The sequence below is a fragment of the Chrysemys picta genome, chromosome 6 (assembly GCF_011386835.1).
Source record: "Chrysemys picta bellii isolate R12L10 chromosome 6, ASM1138683v2, whole genome shotgun sequence".
Lineage (NCBI taxonomy): Eukaryota > Metazoa > Chordata > Testudines > Emydidae > Chrysemys > Chrysemys picta.
This window is the reverse complement of record NC_088796.1, coordinates 94,144,406-94,170,593: the sequence shown is the minus strand read 5'-3', so window position 1 is coordinate 94,170,593 and position 26,188 is coordinate 94,144,406. Positions and strand designations below refer to the sequence as shown.

The 26,188-nt window shown below is 41.2% G+C and overlaps 1 protein-coding gene across 35 annotated transcripts in view; it reads right to left on the bottom strand.

Annotated features, from left to right (window-relative positions):
- PIP5K1B (phosphatidylinositol-4-phosphate 5-kinase type 1 beta) overlaps positions 1-26,188 on the bottom strand; it is a 221,687-nt gene that overhangs the window by 59,784 nt on the left and 135,715 nt on the right. For 32 of the 35 annotated variants that reach the window (XM_065550492.1, XM_065550483.1, XM_065550503.1 and 29 more), the window contains 3 exons: positions 16,778-16,895; positions 11,556-11,708; positions 9,061-9,360 (listed from right to left, as the gene is read on the bottom strand). In XM_065550492.1, the coding sequence (XP_065406564.1) occupies positions 9,061-9,360; positions 11,556-11,708; positions 16,778-16,895 (571 nt within the window). The remainder of the gene's footprint in view (positions 1-9,060; positions 9,361-11,555; positions 11,709-16,777; positions 16,896-26,188) is intronic. The other 3 variants (XM_065550512.1, XM_065550514.1, XM_065550513.1) reach the window with 1 other exon arrangement.

Sequence of the window (26,188 nt, the reverse complement as noted above, 5' to 3'; positions counted from 1 at the left end):
GAGATATGGCTGGAAGGGGTGCAGGTCCCATCCTCTCAACAGACTACCAAAACCCATTGTCCATTTCCTGCCAGCCTTCTTCCACCGGACAGGTGCTCTGTTTTTCTGATCTGGTCTTGCTTGATTCAGCAGTGAGTGGAAAAAGTGACCAGGTTCGCTGTTTTACTCATCTTCAATCAGAAATTTCCAAAGCTGCTCACAGATGACTCTGACATACAAGAGCATGCTTTGTGCGCATGACACAGGATGTAAAGATTTCCAGGAAAATCAAGGTCTTGTCATTGACTCTATCCCCTTAGAATACAAGTTTCTCTGTTACCCACCAAAGCATGTTAGTTTAACTGGATTAGAAACAACAATTTGGAAGGGCCAAAGGGTCTGCACTACTTCGTAATAAACATTTATATCACTAAGATATTATTAGATTACATATCAGTTTTCTTTGATGAATTGCTTCACCTGCCTTGCACTCTGTGGGACTGAAAGGAGACAGAAAGGATGGTGTTGTACTTAAGACACTGAACTGGGACTCCCAAGATAGGATTTAATTCCCAGCTCTACCATATTCTTCCCATGTGACCTTCAGCAAGTCATCTACTCTATCTGTGCCTCAGATATCCACTGTAAAACGGAGATGATAATCCTTCCTTTCTCCCATCCTTTGTCTGTGTTGTGTATTGGGATTGTAAACTCTTTGGGGCAGGGAGTATTCCAGGTGTATATCTTTTACAGTGCATCAGTATAGTGCCTAGCACAATGATATTCTGATCTCAGTTGGAGCATCTTGGCACTACTAACAATGAAATGTTGCCTAACTTTACTTGGCTTCTGTGCCATCTGAGAACTAGTTCAGGGAAAAACAAACCACTACCATACCTCTACCGATTTCCCAAAGGAATCTGACTGCTTTAAATTGAATTATTGCTAATATACATACAGGGCCAGAATCATTCCTCAGATATGCACCTACACTCCCCCGACCCACTCAATTTCATCAATCGTTTAAATATTTGTCATTTAATTAAAAATAATCTGATTTTTAGTTCAATCTTCTCCATCTTTAGCACAAAATTCTCTAAAGACTGCACAATTCAACTCTCTCCAATGTCTGTGTTATATAATTGCAATGTCTTTCATATATTAGTGCGTAACATACATGACAAAGCTTCCATATTTTTGGACAGTTCACATTTAAAACAGTTTCTATTAATATTTATGAAAATGTAATTATGTCTATTGGAAATTGAGAATCTGCACTATGCTTAAATAATTTATTACTTGAAGCAAAGAACAACAGTGTAATGAATAGCATGATGATTAAGAATAAAACCAAGAAATTTAGGTCACACAGTTACTAAACTGACTGTGATCCATTTTCTATTTAACAATAAGAAATAAAGCAATGTTGATTTACTGACCATCATGAGGTAAAGCAGGTCTCAAAGGAAAACCACAGGAGAATTCTAAAGTATAGGAAAATACTAATGGCCCAATAAGAACAAATTGATTCAGTCTGGTAGAATGCTTTATATTGGTACTGTATACTTGATTTTAAGCTTGAAAATACGCATTTCCAATGTGTAATATTCATTATATTCTTTATCTATATAATTAACACTGACATTTTAAAAATAAGTTTAGCTTTCAATTGTGTACTATTGTATAATCTGAAGAAAACAGTATTTTACACTGAACCAGTATCTATTATTCTCTTTCTCAGAGTCCAGCATGGTTTGTATAATATATTAAATGGCAAAAAGCTATGTTAAAGGAATACTGAGACTGTAATTTTAAACAAGATCATACAAAAGGCAAGAAACACAAAAGTTAAAGGTATTTGTCAACTTCAAATCTAGTCATTGAAATAAAAAAAATTGTTAAAAGCAGTTTAATAAACTTGCCCCCAAATCCTCCTTACTAGTTTGTGACTTTACAATCACATTTTTCCCCGCTTTCTAAGAAAATGTTCTCTCCCACTGTTGCTGTATAAAAACACCCACACAAACCAACAAGAGAAAAACAGTATGGATCTATTCCTGAAACCTGATCTGTGTTGGTGGCCCCCTTGGGATCAGGGTCTAAGACTGCACAGAAGTCCTGTGAAACACACAAATACAATTAACTGAAAATAAGATGGAGATATTCCCCCCCCCCCAACACACACACTTAATTTCTTTCAGTTACAGTAAAATTAGCATATTACTTGTTAAAATTGTAGGTAAAAAAATTATCAGGACAAATGTTCTATTTTTAAGTTCATGATATCTCTAGAGTACCAATAACAATTTGTCCACTGGGTATTTTATGGTTTATCTGGTCACAAATTTTCATTTGTTTTTTTTTTTTAAAGTGAAAAATGGCCTTTTAATAAAAATTCTTCGTTTTCCCAAAATGCAATTCCCCTTCCCCCCCAAAAACGGTTTTCCCTCCTTTCTTTCCTATCCTCTCTCCCTTTTTCAGTGGCAAAGTGGGAAAAGGGGGGGAAAAGGGGGAAGGAAGAGGGAAAAAAACTTTAGGATTTTGATGAAAAATGGACAGATGAGAAAACTTTTCAAAGTTTGTGAGAAACATTTATGTTTTTTTTACTAGCCATACTAAAAATATAAATAAGTTTAACTAGAAAAACAGCAACAGGAAATGCTACATATACACAATGCAGCCAAGTTAACATAGCCATTGAAACAATAATGGGATGTCTAGTTTAACATTACACTTCTACCTGAAATTTGTTTATCTACTGTTCCACACAACAGCTAAGACTAAAAGAGCTGAAAGATAGGATAATAAAAACCATAGCTGTAGTTCTTGAAACTTTTTTTTTAAACTTTTTTAAAAATTATATAGATTTCAAGTGGGTGTTTAACTTCTGTATTTCCTAATTTGTTGTTGAGCCATAAATGTGCATTAAAGTTGATAGAATAGTGTTTGCCATAATTTAAGGGAAAGATACATAGACTGTACATTAGGATACCACAAAGGAAGCACATTAGTCTCTGCTAAAATTCCTAGCAGATGCCTAAGACACATACTTCAGAGTTCTTAACTATTATATATTTTTTAAATGAACCTTTTCCCTAAACTACATAAGGGAGAATATCCTCCTTGTGGGTGGGCCCACGAGGCCATGTAGAACCCCATTACAGTCAAATGGACTCCATGTGGGCAGAAGGGTCCATCCATACACAGATAGTTGCAGGATTTGGGCCTTAATCTTTAAAGTCTTGGCCCTGCTGCTAAATAGACCAGACAGAGAATAACATCTGAAATCTGACATACCTTGTTAGCTTTTACTTGCCAAAGTTTTAACTCTGGGGTTTCTGTGAGGTTTCAGAATTTCTGTCAAGTATAATATTTGTTTTAGGGCATTGGCTGATCTCTCCTGAAACACAACTTTCAACATTTCCCTCCTCCCCCCCCCCGCCGGCCCTTTTTAAAAAAAAATAACTGTTTGTTTGGGAATAAGCTCATGAGTTGTGCCTGGAATGGAATCAGTGTCTACACAATTTGAGAGAGCGCCTGCTGGGTACGTACATTGCTTCGGGGTTTACACTGCTTAGGACTCAGCACTCCTTTTTCCTCCTGAATGTTTACACTCTAATGAAAAAGAAGTGGCTCAGGAACCACTTTTTATAAATGTGGGCAATTGACATTAGTTTAGTAATGACTTGGAAAAAAAACATTACCCAGTACAATAATTGGCAGAAGGACAAAAGAAAATGCCAGCATACATCCAAGTTCTTGTGGGGAGCTGTTTCAGTATTGCCAACTCTTGCAATTTTATTGGGAATCTCATTATATCTGGTGTTTAGCTCATGGGATACTGTGATTACATGAGAACCTCAGCTTTCATTTAAAAATAAAATCAAAAGTTTCTAGACTTCGTGACTGCAAAGAAAGTTTGAAAATGTGAGCCGCCTCCCACAACTCTGCCTACGAGCAGCTGGGACAGGTGGCCGCTTGTGGGGAGCAGCCCATGGGGAGCAGCCCGTGGATCTGGCACCCCTCCGCGCCCCAACCTGCTGCCCCGAGCCTCTTCCTGCACCCAAACTCCCTCCCAGAACCCGTGCTCCACACCTCAACCCCCTCCCTCTTAGTTAAGTGGCATTTTTCCACTTACCGGCACCCCCTATTCCCCCCACATGCCAGATAAAACAGCTTTTACTGTAAAAAGAATACAGAAATTCTTATTTTGTAAAACCCTCATGGCTATTAAACTAATCTCATGATTTTTGAACACTTGTGGTTGGCAATACTATCATTTCCTAAAAATCACTGCTATAAAGTGCAGAGTTTTTCCTTTCTCAAAATAAAACTGTCTGTTCCCATTGCAGAACAAACATATTAGTAGTTGAGTAAATGGTTACTAGACAGCAGTATGCATCCTACCAGGTAACAACAGGGTACCTCATGGTCTAGTGATTAGTATTCTAGTCCCCCTCACCAACCTATTTAGGTCCTTCATCAGGATCCCATTTGAATCATAGACTATCAGGGTTGGAAGGGACCTCAGTAGGTCATTAGTCCAACCCCCTGCTCAAAGCAGGACCAATCCCCAGACAGATTTTTGCCCCAGATCCCTAAATGGCCCCCTTAAGGATTGAACTCTCAACCCTGGGCTTAGCAGGCCAATCCTCAAACCACTGAGCTATCCCTCCTCCCCCACATTGAAGTTAATGGGAATTTTGATGAAATCCTAGTTTCACCTGCAAATTTCAGATTCTAATCTGAATTCAACCCAGATTCAAATTTAAAGTACCGATCGCCTGAAATAGCTGAGTTTCACTTCATTCCATGCAAACATAAAGTGATCCATTAATTGTAGAAAATAAACAGATGCAGATGGCTGCTCTTCCTCTCCCTTTTCCCCCACCCCTCTCCCAGTGACATACATCAGGCAAGAATTTGGATCTAGATACAACTTAATTTTAATACATCTTGACAAAGCTTAAAGTCTGATGTTGCATCATTTGCTACTGTAAATCTTGCATTGTATATTCCCTCACCTTTGTATATAATATGCTGTACACATTATTTAATGGAAAACAGGATTGTAATAAGCAATCGCAATAAACGAGAGCAGTGTTTTCTGAAGCAAGGGGTGTGTCTGCCTGAGGGGGAGCATCACAAAATAAACAAATAGAAAATCCTAGCTGGGGTGAGATGGTGAAAGTGGGAGCACACACACCTCTCAGTAGTTTTCTAGTCTCAGATTTGGTTTTTAAAAATGTAACTCCCTACCTCCTATGATTGCAAAAGTAAACCTTGAAAATGTGAATCACGTGCAACTGACACATGAATGTCTGCCTGAGTTTGCAGAGAGCCTGAAACAATCATTCTGAAGTGTGAGTAGCCCCAACTCCTCAATGAGTTCTAACCCAGATGTCAATGATAATACAATGCAAACCATGTTAACTATTTCACTGTTAATCAAACCATGCAGAAAGGGAGATGAAGTATCGTTCTGAAAGTTTATGTAATCTATTCTAAGTGATTGTTCATACTGGGTAGGCCTTTAACACCACATGGGCAGGACTGAAGTTGTAGTGGTTGGTTTTAGGGTGACCAGATGTCCTGATTTTATAGGACAGTCCCAATATTGGGGCTTTTTTTAAAAAAATATGGGCTTCTATTACCCCCCCAGCCCCCTTCCCGATTTTTCACACTTGCTATCTGGTCACCCCTAGCTGGTTTCATTTTTCTGAAGGGCAGGTTCATCTTTCAAAAAAGTTTGAGAACCACTGAACTAGTGTAAGACAACATCACAATCTGCATTTTGGTCCTCCTTTTTATCAACCTTCATATGTATGAATAAATGTTATTTTTGGTTTGGGGTAGAGGGGTAAAAATCAACAGACATTGTGGACTCATAAGAAGATGTACATACAAAATAGAAAATCTATAATCTTAGGGCTTATCTTCACTACTGTGCTAAATCAGTGCCACTCTATTGATGTAGTGGCCTCAATGTGGCGTGTCTGGTGAAGGCGCATTATGTCGATGGGAGAGTGCTCTCCTGCCAACAAAGCGGTGTCTACACTGCGCTAAGTTGATGCAAGTTACGTCACTCAGGGCCAGTGTTCCCTCTAATTCTTCCCATCCATGTGTGGAATGAATTTTGTTATGTGCACCAACATGTAGGTGATGTGTGACACATCATCTCCATAATGGTGCACATAAAATTTATGTGGCGGGGGTGGGGCCAAGAGATTCGGAGTATGGGAGGGGGCTCAGGGCTGGGGCAGAGGGTTAGGGTACGGGGAAGGGAGGGCTCCGGGGTAGGGCTAGGGATGAGGGGCTCAGGGCTGGGGCAAAGGGTTGGGGTGTACAGGCTCTGGGGTGGGGCTGAGGGGTTTAGGGTAGAGAGAGAGAGAGAGAGAGAGAGAGAGAGAGAGAGAGAACGAGAACGAACGAACTAACTCCACCCAGCTCTCTCTCCCCCCTCAGCAGCACCTGGGCTGGGCTGGAAGAGGGGAAGGTTCCTCTCCTCGCCATGGCAACTCCGTGGCTGGGTTGGGGCTGTGGGAGGAGCATCTCCCCCTGCCATGGCAGGTCTGTGCTGGGGCTGGATTGGGGCCAGGGAGGGGGCAAGGGGCGCATCTCCCCCGGCCGCGGCAGGTCCGTCCATGCCGGGGCTGGATTGGAGCCGGGAAGGGGCGCGTCTTCCCTGGCTGCGGCAGGTCCGTCCATACCAGGACTGGATTGGGGCCGGGGAGAGGGGTCTCCCCTGGCCACGGCAGGTCCATGGCTGGGCTAGGTCGGGGCTTGGGGAGAGGAATCTCCCCCGCCGCAGCCAGAGTGCCTGCGCGGCGCTTAATAGGCTGCTGTGCGGCTGCGCAGCTTAAAGGGAACTTAGTTCAGGGCATGGTTTTTTCACACCCCTGAGCAACGTAACTTACGTTGACTTAAGTGGTGGTGTAGACAAGCCCTTAGTATTCAAAGACCTGCTTCTCCACCCTTTGTGACAACAATAAATCTTAACTCTGCCTTTGAAAACCTCAGGCTATTTTTTTTTTTTACAGTTAAATTAAGGTGATGCTGTGAAAACTGAAGTTTAGCCCTTACCTCAACGTAGACTACATGCTGAGAATACATCATGATTTAAAATACAGTTCCAATAAGAAACCCCTTCACATATTATAATTAAATTACTGATTCTTGTTTTTAATCTAATTTTCAGTCTATTTCTGTCTCTTTTAAACAACCTGTTTACCATTTTCTGTACACCAGATTTTTCTTCTCAAAGCTTTGATTGTGTAATTAACCTTTCTGACAATTGGGGGCAGAAAAGAGCATCTGGATTTCCAGATGTGACACGCTGGTGCACTCTGCATTATCGCTAATGGCAGAAACTCAGGACATGCTCACTGCAGAACACTACAGGAACAGTGCCCTTTGTTAGAAAAGTGTCCGACAGTGAGCATGCAGCTGACTGTTAGATCACCCTGTTTTACTTACAAAGCACAAGCCATTTCAGACACTCATTTATTAAACAAAAAGTAGCATTCATGTTCAACAACAAGACTTGACGTACAGCAGCACAGGTGGCAGCAAACAACAAAGTGCTGTGAGGGATGCCCTTTCTAGGCTATGAGCTCATCCCATCCATGCTGCTGTTTTCTCATCGAACTGTTAGAGGACTCCTATAGAATCCAGTTTTCTTCTTCAGTGGACCTCTCAGAGCCCTGGGAATCTCCCCCATTTCCTCCTTTGTGCTCGCTCTCCCTTTCACAGCAAGGCCAGAGATCTCTCCACTGTCACCAATGCCATCCTCCCAGTTGGATAGAGGGGCTTCCTAAGAGCAAGGGCAGACATTCTCACCCTCCCCTTGAAAAGACTTGCAATATGTTCTACTCCCTACCCTTCCAGCCTTGGACCAGAAGAGACCTCCTGGCTCATCAAGTCCAGTCCTTGCTCAAACAGGCACTCTGTCATATAATCCTTACGGGATTATGCTCTAGAACAGGGGTCGGCAACCTTTGAGAAGTGGCGTGCCAAGTCTTCTGTAATTTAAGGTTTTGCGTGCCAGCAATAAATTTTACAGGACCCCAGACGTGCAGCGGGCTGAGCGGGGCCAGCGGCAGGGACCCCGGCTGGCAGGGGCAGGCGGACGGAACCCCAGACGTGCAGCGGGCTCATCCCGCTGCCGGGCTGAGCGGCTCATCCCGCTGCCGGGCTGGGGTTCCATCTGCCACCCGCGCTGCCGGGCTGGGGTTCTGTCCGCCGGCCCGGGGTTCCGTCTATCCAGGCTGGCAGCGGGTTGAGCGGAGCTGACGGCTGGGACCCCAGACTGTCAGTGCAGGCAGCAGACAGAATCCCAGACTTGCAGCAGGCTGAACGGGGCCAAGACCCCAGCTGGCAAGGGGCTGGCAGCTGGAACCCCAGACTGGCAGCGAGCTGAGCGGGGCCAGCGGCCAGAACCCCAGACCATCTGGCCCCACTCAGCCCGCTGCCGGCCTAGGATTCTGTTCACCCAGGCAGGCAGCGGGCTGCGCGGGGCTGGCGGCCGGGACCCCGGCTGGCAGAAGCGTGCCAGTAAAAATCGGCTCGCGTGCCGCAGGTTGCCGACCCCGCTCTAGAACTAAACCAGAATCTGCTGCAACTGGGGTTTCACTCACTTTGTCAACTTCTGTTTGCTAATGCACAGATTCATTTAACAAAGCAACATAAAGCACGGACAAGCCTGCAGATACTTTTGCACATTTGAGAACAGTACAACAATTATACTTGCTATACCTCAGAGAACAATTTTAAAAAATCCCGAAGTACAAAACCTCTGAGTTCTAATCCTTTTTTATTATGGTCTTCTAATAGGTATTCATCACAGAAAGCAGTTTACTGTTACATAGCAACCCATGTCAAATCTCAGCAGCTGGAGATAGAACACTTATGCCATTATAAAAAAATAACTGCAGTTGGAATCTGTTTATAATTAAATTGCATTAGAAAGCTTCACTAGTTTGAATGATTTACAGAGCCAGATTCTGTTCTCAGTGTTCTCTGGTATACATCTGGATTAAACAAATCTGAATGTCACTTTAAATATGAACAATTTTTACTTACTCGGCAATCCCTCTGTAGTGTTTTCATCAGTGCGCTGTACGTTTCTGAGTCAAAATACAGTCCTTCATGCATCTCTTGCAAGAAATCCAAGTCTTTAAATGTGGGGTTGGACTTCTCCCTCTCTTTTCTTGATGCTCTCCGTTTATAGGTAGAGCCTTTCAAGTCATATGTGAAATGCATTTTCATTGCCCGAGGCAAAACATTGTTCATCACAACGATTCTGATGTTAATGCCCCCCGACTGAACACAGTATAGTCCATAAAATTTTGGTAAGAGTGTCCTTGGATTCTGGTTCAAATTCTAAAAAAAAAAAAAAAAACCCAAAAAGGTAGAATAGATTTTTTTATAAACATCCACATCTTAGAGGGGTTTTCACACTTAAGCATATTAACATTGAAAAAGGGGTGTGTGTTATTTTATATTCTAAACAATTTCTTCGACCAGTCACTCATTCTCTCCATCCCACTGGGCCCAAACTTGGCAAAGCTAGCACAACCCAGGAGATAAGAGACTGTTTAAATGAAATTGAGGGATCTGTGTGACAGAAGTGTTAGGGCCAAAATCAAAGAAAGTCCCAGGACATCCCAAAAGCCAGGCCATGTTTCCCTACACCTGTGCACTGAGGAGGCAAGAGCAGTGATGTAGAGGGAAGAGACTTGGCCTGCTGATTCCATTTTATGTCACTTTTGGCCACGTAGTTCACTCTGAACATTTTAAGCTTCTGACATGACCACATTTCCTCTTCTGTACTGCCTTGAAGAGAAACACAGAGTCTTTCATCACTGCACATCATAGGGTTTCTTTGTCCTCTTGCACGGGATCTATTTAAATTAGGTCAATAGCACAGCAGAAACTCAGCATTTTTGCTGTATTTGGCCTTAATGTGCCCTCATGAGAAGGCTCTTGATTGAGTCTAGAGATGTACTGAAGACTTTTAGCAGAACGACCCTCTCACCAAGATTTTTTAAGGAGTTTGGATCCCATTTTATTCAAGTCACCTCTGGTTTAGGTTTGTGAAACAAAAGCCCGACTCAGTGAGGTTTTGCAAAACCGGAGTTACTGCCAATTTTGGTCATGTTTATTATAGCCCAGATTATTGTCTACTTCAGAATGCAAAAAAGTAATGATCCTTTTATGACATCACAGTCTGCCAAAATGGAAACTGTATCGTATCCCAAATTCAACAGTAGGCCAAGCATCTAGCAGGCGAGGATAAGAGATGGGAAGGCAAGAACTGTATTTTAGATACTCACGTCTTCAATCACTATCAACATGAAAAACAGGTGAAGAAGAAATTATTTCTATTTTAAGTCTGTTATGGTTAAAAGTCCCTCTTTACAACTAAAGTAAGAAAGTTCCTCCTTAAGGAGCCTCGATACAGGAATTGCATGAATTAAACCTTTTTGATAAATGCTTGTGTGTATAATGTTAACTTTGTGATTGGTTAGTTCACAAAAACAAAGCAGAAAAGCCTTTATAATGTGTACTTGTATGATGGCCAACTCAGACATAAATCAAACAGATTATAATGATTAACAGTGAAGACTACCAGCTATGATATATTTTCTGAATCTTTGAATGAGTGAAGTCTCTTTACACAAACATTCAAACTCACAGTTACTTTATATTAGCTTAATACCACCACCATCAGATAATTACTGTAAATTTCAAAGAAATGGGGTGGAAAGTGTCCAAGAGTGATTTTTTTTTTTAAAAGGGGATTGGGAAGATGGGGACATATCTGTTCACTACAGGCCCAATTCTGCAAGGTGCTGACCATCACCTGAGAGGTGCTGAGGGGCTTTCCTCTTCATGGGAGCTCAGTAGCTATCAGGACAAATGTAGCCTCTTGCAGGATTTAGTCCTATTTGTTTCTGACAGTCAGTTTATTCACTTTGCTGACAATTGGCCAATATTAAAGAGAGACAGTCAACTTAGTTGAAGCCCAAAAATGTATCTGGTTAAAATAAATATTTTTAAAGAAGTTATATGAATAGAAATTTTTTTCAACAAAATGTTGTTGTGCTAATTATAGGAAAACCCAAAATTAAAGCAGTTTAGAAACTGAAGGGAAATTGACCAGTCTAGTTTCTTTGGCCCCCTTGAATGAAATGCAAAGGGCAACCAAACATAAATGTTGAAAAATAAATTAGACTTTTAAAAATTCTTTCCATTTTAATACTAAATTATTAGGAACAACGATAAGGATTATATTAAAATGTAAACATCTTGATATTGTCCCTTTAGCATTTAGGATAGCAGTGACCTCGACTTTTAGGTTAAATTACTTTTTGCTGGTGAGCGTATGCCCACAATGAGGTTGTTTTTAAAGTGTAAGATCTATAAAAATATTAAGATAAATGTTAAATAAAAAAAATCAACAAAAATATTGGAAGACAATCAATGAAATTATTTATAAATAAAAGGAGACGTGAAACATGAAGGATATGGAAAATGTATGGAAGTAAAAAAATTAACGATCTGCAGTTACTCACCATGTAGTAACCTGGTAACAGCTTCTGAAGAAACTCAGCCTCTTTGTGTTGAACTGTTTTGATGATGAACTCATCATCACTAGTTACAAAAAATAAAGACCCACTGGCACCAGGGTTGGATAATTCTATTAAAGGCTCACTGCAGATTGAATACTGAAACAAAGACAAAATGGAGTTTGCAGCCAATACAGGTGGTTTTCAATATAAAAATCTTTAAAAAGAATAGCTGGTACAAAGGGGGGGGGGGGGAGGGGACAGATGGCAGTAAGGAAGATGGTTAAAGTTCCTCGATTCTCAAGCTGCCACAGCCCCTGCATAAGTTAGAACAGATAGGTGATCATACAACAGTTGAGAACTAGAAGAACATGGATATGTTCCATGACCCCCAAATTATGGTGAGGAGATAGCCCTCTGACTCAAGAATACATACTGCAATTTGCCTTTACATTAGATAAAATGTAGAAGCTAGAATACTTTTAGCTGATGGGAATCAGATGTCCTATAGGAGAAAAATAGAAAATCTCTATATTTATAAATGTTTTACTGCATCAATGTTAATTCACATTTCATGCCCCCACTCAACCCTGTTCGTATCCGTTTCCTCTCTAAACCCAGTAATCGAGGGATTTTCATTTGTAATAAACTGAAGAGTGGGATTAATATGCTAATAAAAATATCTTGGTTAAGAATCTCTTTTCCTCTATTTAAAAAAGCAGGCATAGTTAAGATCAATAACTTCATATACATTGAAATTGTAGCACAGTAACATTAATAAGGGACTGTCCCTCAAACAAACAAACTATACTTAAAACAAGATGTATTTTAAACTATTTACGTACCGGGGGAATCATTCTTAAAATAGCAGCAAGTTTACTGGTCTTTTTACAACTGCAAGAGTGGCTGTTCCTTAACTAGTTGCCCTTTCCACCAGGACTATCAAGAAAAGTGCCTGAAAAGGGCTGAGTTTCATTATAAGAAATCATTTTTTATAAACTAAATCCAGGTATTATTGAATTCAAAAGGAGTTCTGCCACTGATTTCAGTGGAACGAGGATTTGGTCCTATAGACATCAGTAGATGATGCTGTGAACCAGAGATGTCCAAGAACAAAAGGGTTGAGGTAGGGAAAGGAATGGAACAACAAGTATGCTTAGGGGAAAATATAGTTTAAAAAAATAAATGCTTGCTCTGAGTTCAAATGTTTCACCATGTACTACATATTTTTAAAAAGGCAATGCATCAAATTTTCACTTTCATTTTAGTAAATGTTACATTATACACCTTTGAATCAAGAGGGTCTTTACATTGTGTTACTATCCACGTTTCTAGCCCATCCTGCCAACATATGCAGCCTCAATAGTGAAAAGTATTATTGCTATGAGGTTTTGAAGCCAATTATTTGGAAAATTAAAAGATAATAAATTACATTATTACAATAATCTAGGGATGGCCTATAAGGAAAATCACAAATCCAGGATTACATGTTATGAGACAAGGATCAGATTTTATCCTTGGATTTTTTTTGCAAAATAAAAGCCTATCTCACAAAGTTTTGCTCAACCAAACCTTGAGCCTTTTGCTCAAGACTGAGACGAGAAAGATAAATAGTTTGCGATCAACACACTGACATGCTGAATACCCGTGTTTTGTATACTTTCCAGTCACCATTTATTTGTACAAGCTGTTCAAATTTATTTTTTCCCTTCATCCTGCTTCCTGCAGCGCTTCCATACTGTACCATTTGGAAGAAGGCAAAGCTACAACAGCTGTGCCCCGCCAATGCAAATTAACAGTGTAAACCTACTTAGTGTTGCTGAGATACTTTTCCTTCCATTTCTCTCCTCCCCCTCTCTCTAACAGGAACCAGTATAAAAGAGCAATCCCACTATTTTCAGTTGCTGTATTGCAGCCTGAAAAGAAACTGATTAAGACAACAGAATTTTGAATCACATCTTGTATAGTGGACAGGGGTTGAGGTAAGAGGTTGTGAATGGGGAGACTGATTTTATTGTCAACTGATTTTAATTAAAAAATCCAACTCCTTCAGAAGCAAATAAAGTAGTAGCAGGGCTAAAACCACTGTAGCCCTTTCTAGAAATACAGAAAATGGTTCAGGTACTTCTTCTGGCCTAACACTGTGCATGTTCTAACTAGAGAAGATGGTCAAATCTGGATTGGTTTTAAACAAATTCAGGGCTGAGTATATAACAGCAGCAAAATCTTAAGAAATATTCTCATGAGATTTCTGCCATTTTTTGTTAAGGATTTCAGTCATATCCAAACTGGAAAAACTGGTTCCAGCCAGTGGTTTCTGATCTCATTATTACAAACCAATCTCCCCTGGAATTCAGGGTTCCACTTGTGATCTCTCTCATTATAATATGTGGCCCAAGAGACTCTTTAATGGAATCCACAGAGAGATGAATAAATCATTTGCATAGCCTTTTGAAGTACTGCCTACAGTGGTGATTTGCCCCAGTTATAAGTATCTGTGGCTAGTCAGAGGGGAAGCTGAACCGGTGCAAACCTATAAACCACAAATTCCACCGGTGTAGTTTACTCCTACTTCAAACTGGGTTCAATTGCACTGGTACAAATTGGTTGTGACAGCTTTCCCATCTGCACTGGGGTAGCTTCTCTGGTGGCCAGCCACTGATGGCTGACATCCACAGTGTAGACAAGGCCTAAAACTATAGTGTCTCCAGAGCCATCTTTTAAAAAGACAGATTTGCCCTTCGACTTTAAGGTCAGAAGGGACAATCATGATCATCGAATCTGACCTCCTACACATTGCAGGTCACAGAACCTCACACACCCACTCCTGTAATAGTCCCTTAATCTCTGGCTGAGTTACTGAAGTCCTCAAATCATGGTTTAAAGAATGAAGGTTACAGAGAATTCGCCATTCACACTAGTTTAAACCTGCAAGTGACCCAGGCCGCAGGGGAAGGTGAAAACACCCCCAAGGTTTCTGCCAATCTGACTCATTGGAAAATTCCTTCTCAATCCCAAATATGGCAATCAGTTTAAGTATTGTATAAACAAGCCTTTGTGAAACCTAAGGCCCAACAAATATTTCCATGTAACTAATACAAATATCCCAATGGAAAGTTTTACTTTAATTTGAAGTTGGGATCAGTATAAGGCACCCAAGCACTAGCATAATGTTCCTGTGTTTGGGTTTCCAACACTGCAGGACAATATTTTTATTTTAAAAACTAACTAGGCTAGTTTCACAGTCCAAGATGAGAGAAATATATTAAACTGGATAGAGATGGTCTAGAAATATTTTGATTCTTTTATTAAACAAATTTTGGTGTGCGTTTCACTTAAAATAATTGACAAATAGCTTATTAAAATTCTTTCAACTGTAAAGAATCTCAGTTGTTTACAAGTAAATATATTTGTAAAAAATGCAGGTTTTTTTAAACCCTACATTGGACCTTTAAGCACAAGGAATGCAAAAAGCTGCTGGGCCTCCATATTGGGGGATACATAGCTCTGAAGTGAACTGGCAACTTACAAAATGATCTGATCTTGCCCTTTTAATAAATGAGGTAGACACCCTACACCGACCCCTCACAATCTTGCCAGCAGCAGATGTGTAGGGGGAGGAAGATCTTGGACCATCCTCTTTTTGATAGTGTTGGTCCCCACAAGGTGGAAGGTCAGACTTGTCTACCTAACAAGGTTGTTATATTTTCACATTCGAGCACGTGCATGAGAGACACAGTATGAGTAGGGCCCTACCAAATTCCCAGCCATGAAAAACATGCCACGGACCGTGAAATCTATTCTCCTCCTGTGAAATCTTTTCTTGTGTGCTTTTACCTTAGACTATACACATTTCACACAGGGAAACCAGTGTTTCTCAAACTAGGGGTCCTGACCCAAAAGGGAGTTTCAAGGGGGGTTCGCAAGATTATTTTAGGGGGGGGGGGTTGTGGTATTGCCATCCTTACTTCTGTGCTGCCTTCAGAGTTGGGCAGCTGGAGAGCAGCGGCTGTTGGCTGGGCACCCAGCTCTGAAGGCAGCACCCCACTACAGCAACGCAGAAGTAAAAGGTGGCAACAGCATACCATGCCACCCGTACTTCTGCGCTGCTGCCTTCACAGCTGGGCAGCCAGAGAATGTCAGCTGCTGACTGAGGGCTCAGCTCTGCAGGCAGCAAATGCAGAAGTAAGGGTGGCAATACCATACCATGTCATGTCATCCTTACTTCTGCAGCGTCTCTCCCAACCAGCAGCCACTGCTCTCCAGCTGTTCAGCTCTGAAGGTAGCGCCGCCGCCAGCAGCAGTGCAGAAGTAAGGGTTGCCATACCACAATCCCCCATAAGATAACCTTGCGACCACCCCACAACTCCTTTTTGGGTCAGGATCCCTACAATTACAATACCGTGAAATTTCAGATTTAAGTAGCTGAAATCATGAAATTTACTATTTTAAAAATCCCATGACCGTGAAATTGACCAAAATGGACCGTGAATTTGGTAGGGCCCTAAGTATGATTATTAAGGGCTTCTCTACACTAGAAATGATACAGTGGCACAGTTCCAGCTGCGTCGCTGTACCATTTCAAAGTAGATCCTACCTATGCTGAAGGGAGTGGTGGTTCTGTCACTACAGGTATCCTCCTCCCTGAGAGGCAGTAACTAGGTCAATGGAAGAATACTGAGTTACTCAGCTGGGCTGACAACTTTTTAGTGTAGACCAGGCCTAAGACTGCAAATCAAAAGGAACAGAACAGAAAGTAGCCTTTACAAGGGTACCAATGTCTTTCTCAGGTCATCTCTTTTTCCATGTCAAGGTTAGAACATATGTACGTAAACACTGTTTTCTTGTAAAGTACATAAATAAAGCAGTTAGCATATGAGAGCACTCAATTAGAATTCAATTAGCAAAATTCACATAAGTTTTTAAATCTAATTATAATATTCATGCAGAGATAATTACCTGAACTAGCAGCAATACTCTAGGTATTAAACTATCAATTAACATGGCAGGTTTTATAGCAATCACTTAAAAGCTGGAGAATTAAAAAAAAGTTTTGCCAAAAGCTAAATTTATACACCAGTTACAAAATCTAAAAACTTCTGCTCCTGTTTAGAGCATTGTTAGCCACCCCCCTCTGCTATAGAACTAGAATAGTGTTCACATCACAACATTTTTTTTTTTTTTTTTTGTAGTTCAGGGGAAAAATTATAAAATTATAAAATTCTTACCAAGTAATCATCAGGCTTGATACCAAAAAGTTCTCTGAAGTAACGGAAAGCTAGAGGAGCATAGGTCTTAAATCTGAAGTCGGGGTAATGATGAGCAGGGGTCAAATTGCTGCCTTCACTGCATTGAAAAGACAAAAAGAAAACAGCAAATATTACAATACATTTTTATAAAAGACTTCTTTTTGCAGCTAGTTTTCATTTAATACTTCCCACCATGATCACTGGCATCCTGAAACAAAAGTCACTCGAAGGAGTTTGAAATAATGTAGAATCAAATGTTAATATAAAAGTGATGTCAGGAAAACAGCAGTCTTGTGTCCTCTCCTCACCCTGAGGGAAGTAACCATTATCATCATCAGTCACACCATCAATGGGTTAAGATACTATTTATACCAGCATCTCAGCCTTCATATGTCCCCTCAGTGTTACTCTCTCTTGCAAACTAGGTCATGGCACTACCGTAGGCTCCCTCAACCCTATAACTTTTTAGTCTGCAACCAGTTACTTGCATGGCTGGCTCTACACCTGGTGTTGGGTCTGCAGGACACATGGTAAAAAAAACCTCCATTAATTACTGTGCTCAGCTAAAAGCGTTTTTCCCCTAGCACAGGTGCAGGCTGCCGCATGACCGTGGGCTGAACTGGTTAAAGGAAAACAATTTTTTTCAGTGTGAACAGAGTACCCTAATCATGACCATGTTACTGGATTGGCTATTCCACAACCCCCACGTTCCCCCCCAGCCACAAAAAACAAAGAAAACCCCACCTTTCTTGGGCAGGACATCCCAGAGTGCATTGCCTCATGTACTATGATTCAACTCTAGATGCATGTCCTGTGGGAATTCTATCCCATGCTAAGTGACTATGGAATAACTGCCCAGATACATTGATACAAGACATGTTTCAGCAGCATAGTAGGATGTGTACCCAGACAGTTATGGCGGATAGCTGCTGTGTTAACACAAGTGAACTGTGTAACTTGTAACCAGATACAAAATAGCAGATAAAAGTTGTAATGCAGACAGGGTCTAGGACATAATGCCCTAATTTGATCATTTCAGCCATACATCGTGTATCCAAAGTTCATTTACCTCTGCATAAATTTGTTTACAGTAGAAATATCTAACATATAAAAAAAAAGTATAAATAGCTAGTAATAAATGTAAATATTTGAACATCCTGTTTTTTATACTCCAAATTGTTTTACTACCAGAATTGAAACAGATGACCTGAAATATATTCTGAACATATGCACTGAAATTATATTATTATAGTAACATTGTGATGGAAGAAGTTCATTCAGCTCATCTCCATCTATCTTTTATTATCAGGCAACAATAGAAAACTGAGGTTAACTCAATTGTGCGAGCTGGAAAAAAAGTTCTCTGAGCCTCCACAAAACTGACCCCCAAAACTCTCCAGCAGGAGATCAAGGGATAAAAGAACCGATGAAACTACAGGCTAAAAGTATTGTATCAAAGAAAACTGACCGGCTAGCTATTCTCTACCCTGGTTGCTAGCTGCTAATAAAAGCTGCTTTTTCAAAATGAACTATTTTGCAGATTTTATAGGATGTGCAGCACAAACTGTCTTAGATACAAAATCAATTCCATTCATTTGTTTATTGCTCCTAAAATGGCATGGCAAAGGGAGAATCAAGAGATTAAGGTGAACTGGTGAAAAAGTCACACATTGTCAGCAAAGACAAATCAGAGTCTAGCAGCTACATTTTCCAAAGATTCCATCTGCACTGAGCCTGGTCCAGCCCAGGGCTAGAGGTGCTGAGCAGGACATCTCAGGTACCGAGAGTTGTGAGACTGTCTAATGCAGACACAAAAAGGGGCAAGAGCTGGGGGTCGGGGTGGTGAGTGGCAGCAGAAGAGGAAGTTGATTGGAACAAGACCAGATCAGTGAGGGGATTCTAGGTGTAGGGGTCTGCATGGAAGAAAGCACACAGATGAGAGAGCTTTCCAATATCCAGTGTTTTCTATATGCCAACAAAGAGGTTAGTCATGCAGCACTGGCAAGTGAAAAGTGATTAACTGAGTCTCAGTAGTGGCCACACAGTTTTTATTTCACTTCTTCAAATGAAATTTTACAACCTTAGAGTTTTCCTACTGGTCCATTTTCCTCTTCACAGAGCTGTGTTATGGGATTCTGTTTGTGAAATGTGTCTTCACTCTCAAATTGAGAGGCTTCTTTTTAGGTCAGTGACCATGTAACCCATGTGCCTAATAGGGAGATATCTCTTTCAGAGCTCTATTGGTGCGGGGTGGTAGGAATGAGTAGGGTCTTGATCACTGTGCATCTGCCTAGCAACATTATGTAGGCTGCGGAGTGGTCTGCTGTTTCGCGAAGCTTCTGCGGCTGTAAGGCTCTGCCACTGCCGCCATGTTCGGCTGTTTGGTGGCGGGTAGACTGGTGCAATCAGTGACTCAGACTCAGACTTCAAGGTCAGAAGGGACCATTATGATCATCTGGTCTGACCCCCTGCATGCTGCAGGCCACAAAACCCTTCCCTGGACTCTGCCGTTGAAGTCCCCAATCCTGTGTTTTAGTGACTTCAATCGGCAGAGACCCTCCTGCTAGTGATCCCTGCCCCATGCTGCGGAGGAAGGCGAAAAACCTCCAGAGGCTCAGCCAATTTACCCTAGAGGAAAATTCCTTCCCGACCCCAAATATGGCGATCAGTAAGACCCCGAGCATGTAGGCAAGAGTCTCTAGTCTGACCCCTGTTGGCCATTGTACTATTTACGTACCATTGCTTGGTTTTCCTTGGCTACTATGTTTTACCATTAAACCATTCCCTCCATAAACTTATCTAACTTAATCTTAAAACCAGACAGGTCCGTCGCCCCCACCGTTTCCCTCGGAAGGCCGTTCCAATATTTCACTCCTCTGACGGTCAGAAACCTTCGTCTAATTTCAAGCCTGAACTTCCCCACGGCCAGTTTATATCCATCGTTCTCGTGTCCACATTAGTACTAAGCTGGAATAGTTCCTCTCCCTCCCTTGTATTTATCCCTCTGATATATTTAAAGATAGCAATCATATCCCCCCTCAGCCTTCGCTTTGTCAGACTAAACATCCCAAGCTCCTCTAGTCTCCTTTCATACGACAGGTTTTCCATTCCTCTGATCATCCTAGTCGCCCTTCTCTGCACCCGTTCCAGTTTGAGTTCATCTTTTTTAAACATGGGAGACCAGAACTGCACACAGTACTCCAAATGAGGTCTCACCAGCGCCTTATACAACGGAAGCAGGACCTCCTTATCCCTACTAGATATCCCTCGCCTAATGCATCCCAAGACCGCATTGGCTTTTTTTACCGCCACGTCACATTGTCGACTCATAGTCATCCTGCGGTCTACAAGCACAACAGGTGGCCCAGGATAAGTTTGTATTTGACTTGCCTGACTATGAAAACATCAACCATTTCCAGAGGGCATGGGAGGATCTGTCTAATTCTGCTTTCCTGACCAGAGTGGGATGGCAGTGTGGCAACTCTTGGGGTTTGTCACCAATGAGAAGCCAAGCGCCATCTTCAAAATTTCTGGTTTAAAATCTGGTAAGAGCAGTGAAATATAGCAGTTAAACAACAACGCAGTTATACAATGAAGTGGATGTTTAGTCTCTAATGAATAAATGTAATAAGATATTGGAAAAACAAAAAAACAATTAGCTCTCCACACTCGGAAGTTTCTGGAATTGGTGTAGTAGTTTTGGGTCTGGTTACTGGACTCAATCTCTGAAGGCAAGTTGCTTTGGAAAAGGCCACGTGCACCGTATGGGCTGAGAGAAGCTGAGCCTCAGGAGCAGAAAGCAGGCTGTTTTTCCCCTAACTCAAACATTTTGCAGCAGGATTAAAAAAAAAAGAAATCTATGTACTTAACTGAGCGGTTGGTTAATTGGTTCACTGACTAGCTAATGAGAGATTTCAGCAGGAGGAGGAGGAAGAGGAAGAATCTGTATGGATTCCAGCTGAAAATGGAGGGTAGATGTTGCTTTTGACTCACCTGACTGCATAGATTTGGTGATCAAAGACAGACTCAGGTGAACTCAACCAAAGCCTTTGGGAACTCCGAGTTTCTCCTCACTGTATTTCTGTGGGGACTGACCTGTTTAGATTTAATTTTGGTTTTGTTTTTTTTCTTTATTTATGTTTATGTATAACTGAAGATACTGTATTTGGCTGACAAAGTAGCCATGTTATGCTGTAGACGTTAAATTGCTATTATTGTTTCTTTATCATAAGGTTTTATAAACTTCAGAATTAAGTTCATTCCTTTTGTTCTTTTGGACTTGAATGTGGGGAAGTTGACCCTGTGCAATCTTTGCTGAAAACCTTCAATGACTGAATTCTGGGTCTCAAGGTGCTTTTCTGTGGGAGTTGCGGGTTTTTAGCTACTGGAGAAGGGCAATGAAGTAAACTCTAGCCCACTCAAAGGTTCCAACAATGCAACTTTATGAAGTAGGCAGTAAGTTAAAAATACAACACCTCCCCCCTCTCCAAGAGAGCATCTACACCAGAAAATTTGGGCCAGATTTATAAAGGTATTTACACAATGGGAGTTAGATGATTAGGTGCTTTTGAAAACCTCACTAGGCACCTGTCTGCATTTTTAAATACCTTTGAAAAATCTGGCTTTGTGGCCATTTTTCAGCATCTGCAGGGTCTGATGGCCTGGTGGTAAATAAAGTTTATGCCCTCTCTATACCAGAGCTCACACCAGCACTGATACAACTTTATCCATGCTGGAAAATTCCTACTCCTTTTTCTAGGATAGATGAAACCCAAGAGCATGAGCTACTTCAGGCACACATGAAAGGCTTGTCTGCACAGGTAAATTGACCAGCACAGATATTCTAGAATAACGCTCTCTCTCTGAACCTCTATTCTTGACTAAGAGTAACTTTTATTTCAGAATATTACAAAGTGGAGTAATTATTCCATAATTAAGTCAGTTTTAATCCAAAATAGAGTCCACATAGAGACCCTATTCCGGGGGGGAGGGGGGTGGGAAGGGGCGTGGGGGAACCACACACCATGGTGGAACAGCTTACTTTGCTGGTCAATTTCCCTGTAGACAAGCCCTAGCACTCCGCAAGAGATTACACTGTTTTTAAAAATTCTCCCTGGTTACTATGGGTATTCACAGCTGCTCACTATTTCCCACTGTTTCCATTCATTACACTGATTTTTTTCAGCTTCACTGCCTCATTGGACTGCTCAAAGGTCAGGGGTGGCAAGTTCAACTGCATTGCAGTTGAACAAAATTTGACAAGAGTTTGAGATTTTCTTGCCACGGCATACAAGGCATCTATGGATGACAAGGGACTGCATTTCTTGAGAAACACATCCTGCTAGCTGGCTTAAAAGCAGTAGTATGGTGCAGTAGTACTCTTGCAGCTAGAGATAAGATGCTGAAAAGAACTACATGATGGGAGGAAAAGAAGTAAGAGGGAAAATATGGTTTAGAGGAACATTAACACTAGTGGGCTAGGAAAGAGGTTTTCAAACTCTAAACCCACAGGCTTTTTATTCCCCTCCCCACCAACCTAGAAATTTGAGGTTCTCAGCCCCAAACCTATTAGTTTTGATCAACATGGATTTTTGCCCCATCCCCACTGTTTGCTGGTGACATTTTAGGAATTCAGGCTCTGGCTGGGCTATTTTCAGAGCTGAAGTAGCACATGCAAAGTGGACTGGACAATATGCTTTAACCAGCTTACAAAAATATCAAGGAATTTGTATGGGGAGGATTAAGTGTTTGTAGCTGGCTAAGGCATATTTTGCTCTGTTAACTATAATGTCTTAACTGACCACTTGATGCAATCTGGTGCATTCCAAAAGGGAAAATAAACAAACTGTTCTTGAGAAATCTCTTGAAGTTACAAACATAAGCGTCACTCCTGGTAGGAATGGCTTAGCAGCATCCAGAGGAAGCCTGCTCTTTACATCAATGCAAACACTGTGTGCTAGTTAAATTACAAAGCAGCTACATTACTGTATTCAACACTTTTCATTTCTACTGAAGAAAAACCTAAAACTGCAAAATTATAACTTTGGGCACATATGGGAGAACGTGCAATATAAAGAAAGGAGACAACCTCAATAACTTTCCATCTTAAGACAGGGAACATATCCAGTGATTAGAGCGCAGAACTAGGTTCCGTTACCAGTTTGACGTTCTGTGACCTTGGACAGCTCAAATTTCTGTACCTGAGCAATGACATTTAATTCGGGTCTTGGAAGGATTGTGAGGCTTAATCATACTGTTTGGATAGTGCTTTAAAAAGCTTAGATGAAAGACCCTATACAAGTGCAAAGTACTATTTTTATTCAATATACCCCGATATAACGCGGTCGTGGGGAGCCAAAAATCCCTACCGCTTTATAGCTGAAACCCCGTTATATTGGGGTAGGGGCAGCCAGGGTCCGGCGGTGATTTAAAGAGCTCCAGGCTCTGGCTGCTGCGGGGAGCCCGGACCCTTTAAATTGCCGGCGAGCCCCTCTGCCGCAGCCCCGGTGTAGCGGCAGCAGGGCTCCAGCGGTGCTTTAAAGGGCCCGGGGCTCCCCGCAGCAGCCGGAGCCCCGGACCCTTTAAAGCACCGCCAGAGCCCCGCTACTACCACACTATACGCGAACCTGTGTTATATCGGGTCGCGTTATGGTGGGGTAGCAGTGTATTAAAAAGACTAAATTTACCATGAAAGCTCTGTTCTCTAGTAGCTATGCAGGTAACTACACATTCTGGGTGAGGAACGGTCTGCCTATCAATCCGGGGGAATAAGTTACAGTATAAATGATGCATATCAATCTAAAATTTATCACAAAGAATTATATTTTGAGGTCCAGCCCTGTATTGTTTTGTGGGAGACTCAGATGTGTTTGTTGGCAGTCTCTCACTCCTTGGCTTAGCATTGACTGGAAATATAAGAGGCAACACACTTAGCCCCCACAGTCAGAAGGAGTGTTACTACTTTCAACAGTACATCCTCTGACCAGTTACAGTGGTGTTAAGGGGTTCTGAAGGAAACTTCATTTTCTCTCTCTCTTTTAACGCAAGAAAGCAGCTGCAATGTGGAGCCTTGGTTTTGCGTATGTGCAAAGTGAGGGAAATGACAATGAAAAAGGGAAACTTCAGTGCCCCAATATGGAATGGACTCCTTACCCCATTTACCCCAAAAATCAAACAAAATATTCAATGTGTTAAAAAAAAAATCAGGTCTTACTAGTCTTGGAAAAAGTTGCTCTTTTACTTCTCACTGAAGTGCATTCACTATCCTTTTCCTGTATGCAATAGATAAATGCACAAGTATGCACAACTAATCCAGGCCTCGCTTTCCAATGCTCCCATTTCCTCCCTAAAGAGCAAAGATAAATGACTGCATCATTTCTGCCTATAGGAACTAGTCACTATTTCTATACTCACATAGCTATCGGCTTTTGGTTGATCTAGGATAGAGACCAATAGTGATATCCTTATTTCTAGATATATCTTCCTTTGTATTACTTTCAGCTACAGTAAGATGTGCTAATAAGTCTCTTGATATAAGACATCTTTAAAAGGCAACGCATGTGAACATTAAAGAATCTCAAAATAAATCAAGACAATTATATTTGGGTCCATAAGATTTATGTGGCAATAACCACCGAATGGGCATTCTTAATTATTTTCTAATGATAACAATACTACTAATAATTTTTCACTGGTGATAGTCCCTTTTATGGAGGCATCTTAAAGCATCTAAGAGACAGGTGGCTAAGTTTAAAAATACATTTAAAAAAAAAATCAACTAATTCACCTTATCTATATTAGGAATTGGTTTTTACAAGTCAAAATGGCTGATAGTTCATAATAGGCTTGATTTTGTACTTGGAGTCACAGTATCTCCATTTTGAACAACATTTACACATACTGGAAGAAATGGCAGAAACTTCCCTACCAAGTTGCTGTCTGCCCAGATTCTTTCATCCCCTAAAAAGTACTCCTCAGCAGATCTGCATGTCCATGCTGGAGGAGCACAAAAATGGGAGAGAGAATTTTACCTAAGACTGGATTTAAGAAACTTCGGCAAGTTACATACATTCCTCTGTGTGAAATAGGTCAACATGGAGCCAATAGAGTGGGCATGAATTACAGCATAAGTAGTTATGCGTGTGAATCTGAATACTGTTGATGTGTATCCTACAGGGAACGGTGTACATATAATTATTTGGGAAACACTTGGCCCTTCAACTCTCCTAGGTTTTTGTATGGAAAGTGCCTCTGAAATTCAGAGCTTTTCTGATCTTTCCATAACATTTCTGGAAAATACATCAGCTAATGGTTCATTTATTTTGTATAGTGGAAGCTCAGAGAAAAGGCACCCCTACCCTGATATTATCAGATACAATATGACCATTGCTAACTACTGTTAATTAGCTATAATCATACTTTCATGCATTAATTTTGCCTACCCACTTTTTGGTATCACCAGACTCCACAGCTGTTATAAAACCCTGACAATATCTCACATGCCATCACATGTTGTGAACTACTCACTAATGTTTCAGTAACAAGACAGCAAGAGAAAATGTCCCATACCTTAACTAAATCATTGTAGAAACAGCCTTGCCTGCAATACAACATGTATAGATGAAAACCAAATAATGTAAGCCTCCCAGTTGGAATGCTGAGGAACATGACTGGGGATGCTGGTCAATGTCTAGAAGCTGAAATAAGGCATATGGCAGAGGGGGACGTGAGAGACCCATAAATGGACTTGTGAAGATTGAACACTTGACAATATTTGGCAAAAGCCTGGAGCTTAGAAGTCCTTCTACTGAAAGAAGTGAGAAAACAAAAAGGCAGAGTTTGGCATATGTTTCCTAGTGCCCAATGCCTGCAATGCAGTTTGACAAATTTTTAAAGCTAGATACATGGACCTTCTACAAATGGGCAGAAATGAGCCCTGGTGCTGTCAAAAAAAAAGCTCGGGATAACTTGCATTTAACTGGTAAAATATTTTAACTATATATCTAGATCTATATCTATCTCATGACAAAGTGTCATATCATAATAAGGTTGTGTGAACTAGAGTTACTCTGTGACATGTCTAACACCAAGACCCCTGCAAGTCATAACATCACACTGGATCTAAGAGGACCAGTGGCACGGAGCATGCAGCATTTCCCCAAGATTCCAAGGTAGAGTGGAGAATCCTTTAAAGTTGGGTGACAGAAGGGAAGAGAATGATTAGGCTGCATAAAATATCTCTGACAGCTTGGCTGTTGCTGCCAGTATTGCTACAGTAACTGCATTGGCCCTAGTAGAGGGAAGAGAGGCTATGGATTTGCATAGGGGTGTTTATGAGGGACAGGAGAGACTATTTGCATAAGTTCCCAGAGTAGCGTCACACTACCCAAA